Here is a 4700-nt window from a genome sequence, read left to right on the forward strand (position 1 = left end):
ACCTAAATTGCTAAAGTTGATGCTTTATGAAGTTTGAGAAAAATTCTTTGATTTTGAGATTTAATTCGTTGTTATTGAGGTTATTTTGGCGATTGGATCGCACAGATAAGTTCGTATGATGTTGTTGAGTTAGTACGTGTGTTTAGTTAGGAGCCCCGAGGGCTCGGCTGTTTTTCGGATGTGTTTCGGGAAGTTTTGAACTTAAGAAAAGTTGCAGAAATAGCTATTCAGGTGCACTGATATGTTCTTCTTCGCGTTCGCGGGATAGCCCTCGCGAATGCGATGTGTAAATTATGCTGAAGGAAAATCCTTCTACGCGAACGCGAAGCTCAGGTCGTGAACGCGAGGTAGTGGGGGGTTATCCCTTCGCGAATGCGGTCCTGGCCACGCGAACGCGAAGGCCAAGTGGGCCTGGGCAGGGGGTGGGGAAATTATCCTATGCGAACGCGATCCACTGGACGCTAACACGAGGGCTCGAGGGGTTAAAGCTCCGCGAACGCAAGCCCGTTCACGCGAATGCGAAGGCTTACCCAGCCTGACCCATCGCGAACGCGAAGGGTCTGTCGCGACTGCGAAGAGTGTTTTCACCCATTGACTTTAACAGACCAAAAACAGAACACTTTCCGGATTTCATAAAAATTTCATAAACTTCTTCTTCTCCAAAGCTCTTAGGTGATTTTTGAAGCATTTCTTCACCATAATCTCTTGGGTACGTACTCTTTAACTCGTTTTCTTCCATTTTCATCAAACACCCACTAGATTTCTAGGCGTAAAACATGAGATTAAGGGTAGAAAATCAGGAATTTGGATAGAATTAAGGCTTTTTGATTAATTGCGATTTAGACCTCGTTTTGTGGTTGGATTTGAAAACAAATTATATATTCGGGCTCGTGAGTGAATGGGTAATCAGGCTTTGGTCCGAACCTCGTGTTTTAATCAAGTGGGCCCGGGATCGAATTTTGGATTTTTGGGAAGAATGTTTAGAAAGCTATAATTAGGCATTGGATTCGAATTGTTTAGCATTTATTGATGTTATTAAGTCGATTATGTATAGATTCGATTGGGTTGGAGCCAAATTTGAAAGGAAAAGCAGTGTTTGAGGATTGAGTTGGCCGTGGAAGTTTGAGGTAAGTGTCCGGTCTTACATTAGCTTGAGGGATTAGGAGTTGTGTCCTATTTGCTAATTGCTTCTTGTTGAGTACGACGTATAGGCATGGTGACGAGTATCTATACGTTGGTGTCGAACATGACCGTGAGTCTTAAATTGATAGTTGTTGTGTTCTTAAATGTTACTACATATGCTTTAATTGATGACTCTCGATATTGAGCAAATATTTAGTTTATTCTCGTGGATTTTATTTATGAATGAGTCTTGGTACTAATTGAGCTGAGTAGAAGTTGAGTTAGGATTGGTTATAGCTGATTCTCCCTTGCCGGGATGTTTGTTTCAATATTGTTGCTCCCTTACCGGGAAGTTATTATATTACTTTTGTTCCCTTGCCGGGATTCCTTGTGATTTTGTGTTGGCTTGTAAATGGGAGCGGGTGGTACGCCTACCACAAGATATGATGAAATGTGAGCGGGTGGTATGCCTACCACAAGATTTGATAAAATGGGAGCGGGCGGTACGCCTACCACAAGACATGATGAAATGGGAGTGGGGTGGTATGCCTACCACGAGATTTGATGAAATGGGAGTGGGTGATACGCCTACCACAAGATATGATTAAATGGGAGCAGGTGGTACGCCTACCACGAGATTTGATGAAATGGGAGCGGGTGGTACGCCTACCACAAGACATAATGAAATGGGAACTGGTGGTACGCCTACCACAAGAGTTAATAAAATGGGAGCGGGTGGTACGCCTACCACAATATATGAGAAATGGGATCAGGTTGCACGCCTGCAACAAGATGTGAACCGAAAGTGAAATTTGCCTTTGGTTTCCTTATCCTTATTACAAGTTAAATTTTTGTTTCCTTATAATTCTCTTGAGATTCTATTTTATCTGTTATTCCCCGAAGCATGTTTCCCCTTCCCAGCTTTAATTGTTGTTCTAGTTCATTTTTCCGCTATATATATATCACTGCACAGGTTTATTTGGAGTCTGGTCCTAGCCTCATCACTACCTCATCGTGGTTAGGCCAGATACTTACCAGCACATGGGGTCGGTTGTGCTGATACTATCTGCACTCTGTGCAGATACCGGAGCAGTACTTGGTCAGCAACAGTAGCTCGGGAGCCAGCCTTCAGTCCACCGAGATCCCGAGGTAGTCCTGCAGGCGTCCGCAGCTCTTCTATCTATTTAGATGTTCTGTTTTATTTTGTATCCGAAACAGACTATATTTCTTTTGTTTTAGACACTTGTATGTAGCATTCTTAGACAGTCTGTGAATGTTGTGACACCAGTTTCTGGGTAGAGGCACATGTGAAGTTTCTTATTATTTTGGTTCATTTTATCTAAGTCTTCCGCTTAATCTCATATTCCGCTGTTATTTAAATGTTTATCGCTCGTTAATGTATGTTATAAAAAGGATTAAAACCAAAGAGTTAAGACTTTCTAATTTAGTGGCTAGCCTAGCTTCTACGAGTAGGCGCCATCACGATTCACGAGGGTGGGAAATCCGGGTCGTGACTATGAGCCATCAAAGACCCACAAGTTTTACACTTAGCCTTATTTTGTTCTCTTAGTTGAGTAAAAAAGTGCCAAACAAGAGATGTTTTGGGCCGTTTAGAAGGTTGTCTATTAAAAGTAGAGGTTACTACAGGAGGGTCAGGCAGGGCATTAGTTGGGTTATTAACAGGACTAGTTGGTGTATCATCTAAATCCGACTGCGTTTCATCTAAATCATCATTTTCCTCTACATTTTCAAAGATAGTTTGATTAGGATAAAGAGCATTCATAACTTCTTCATTTAATTGTTGACCTGGTGCAACATCATGGCAAAATTGACTATCGAAAAATTGAAAACAAGGGTTATCACTATCAAGAATAACAGGTGGAGGAGGACGAGTAACAGGTCTGGGTCGGGGAGTCGGGGGAAGAGTAGTAGCTTGGCGACTAGATTCACCAATTTTAGATTTTCCCTTACCACCAAATATTTTTTTAAAGAAAAGTTCATATTAATTATAATTATACTAAATAAAACAAACAAAACTATAATATTAAAACTTAAGAGTTGGAACGAGTTTACCGAATTGGCGAACAACTTCTTGAAAATTGAATATCATTGAAGACTTGAATACTTCAATTCACCAACTTCATAATTTTTCACGAAAATGCAATAATAAAGTAAGCAATTATAGAATAAAATTAGAGAGAGATTGATGAATTTGTGAGTAAAATTGAAAGAATGAGGGGGTATTTATAGTTGAGAATAGGAAAAAAGTGTAATTATAAAAAGTTTGGGGTTAAAATAAAGTTTAGGGGCCAAATGACTATTTTTTAAACTTCCCAACGGCTGAAATTAAGGGCCAACGGCTACTTTTTAAATTTCTAGCCGTTGGTCTTTTTTTAAAAAAAAAAATTAAAAAATTACCGTTGGGCCCGTTAGGTCCGGTTGAACCGTCCCGGGCCCGCCTGTCGGTCTCTGGCTAAACGGTCCCGGGCACGCAGTCTATTTGTATAGGACCGACCCACAGTGGGCCTCAAAGACCGTTTGAGACCGGCCCGTTTGAACCGGACCGTTTGACCCATTAGGCCCGTGGTCTCGAAGGCCCGGGGCGGTCCCGGGCTGGGCCCAACCTACAATACAGCCCTAGTTTTGATGTTTATGGTTGTATAACAACTGATGTAATCTACTTTTTCTTTAGCTATAGTGTTAGGTTTATTCTGTTATATTATCTCCATTATTTGTTTTTAATTTGCAAATAATTCATTCCTATTACTGTCATCATATGTAACCTTTTCCAGCACATCCAGTCCAAGATGCCTTCTGGACACAAGTTAGCTGTAAGAAGTGTGATTCCGAAAGTAACTTTGGTTAGCCAGTTCAGGCCACTACATCACATAACAGAGTGATTCACTTGGAGCAAATTCCAAGGGTTCAAGAAATCATCTAATTCAAGATAACTAACATATTCCTCTTTTTCATGAATTGCAGCCGCAGAATTTAAATTTGATGAGTTCACGCAATTTATGATCTCGTTTAGAGACTGCATCCTGTGGCTTAATTCAGCAATCTGAGCTCTGAGAATCAAGTTCTCTGCTTCCACGTTCATTTGAAACTGTGTCAACACATATAGTATATTTATTACAATTTGGTTGTTTTCTTCCCTAAGTTGATTCACTTGAGCTGTTAGATCATCAAAATGCTTTTGCTTTTTCATCCTTGACCATTTTGCTGATTCCCTGTTTGATATCATTCTTTTGTGTTTCCTTTGGTCCATTATCGCATATCTTCTTGGCTTGGCCCTAAAGTATTTTCACCAAAAGAAGTCATACCTTTATAGAATTGAACTCTTTTAATGGGTCTCATGCGATACCAATCTGAAGTTGTCGGGTTGGTAGATTTTTTATATCGGGTGGTTAAATTACCTTTAATGGTTCCTACAAAACGCGGAGCTGGGTTGGTTGGGCTAATGAATTATGGATATTGGATGTTTAGAGCACCTCTATTGGCCCTACAATATGGGTCAAACCTGGGCCGAACTTGAATTAGTTGAGTTTAAACTACCTTTAATAGACCCTACATGGTGT

General features: G+C 40.5%; 1 protein-coding gene across 1 annotated transcript; it reads right to left on the reverse strand.

Moving 5' to 3' along the window:
• Nucleotides 1-4006: 4006 nt before the first annotated feature.
• On the reverse strand, nt 4007-4390 carry LOC142175150 (bZIP transcription factor 44-like). Its single transcript, XM_075241726.1, has one exon. It carries the CDS (start codon nt 4388-4390, stop codon nt 4007-4009), a length of 384 nt encoding a protein of 127 aa, XP_075097827.1.
• Between the last annotated feature and the right edge of the window lie 310 nt (nt 4391-4700).

Source organism: Nicotiana tabacum, chromosome 21 (genome assembly GCF_000715075.1).
Source record: "Nicotiana tabacum cultivar K326 chromosome 21, ASM71507v2, whole genome shotgun sequence".
NCBI lineage: Eukaryota > Viridiplantae > Streptophyta > Magnoliopsida > Solanales > Solanaceae > Nicotiana > Nicotiana tabacum.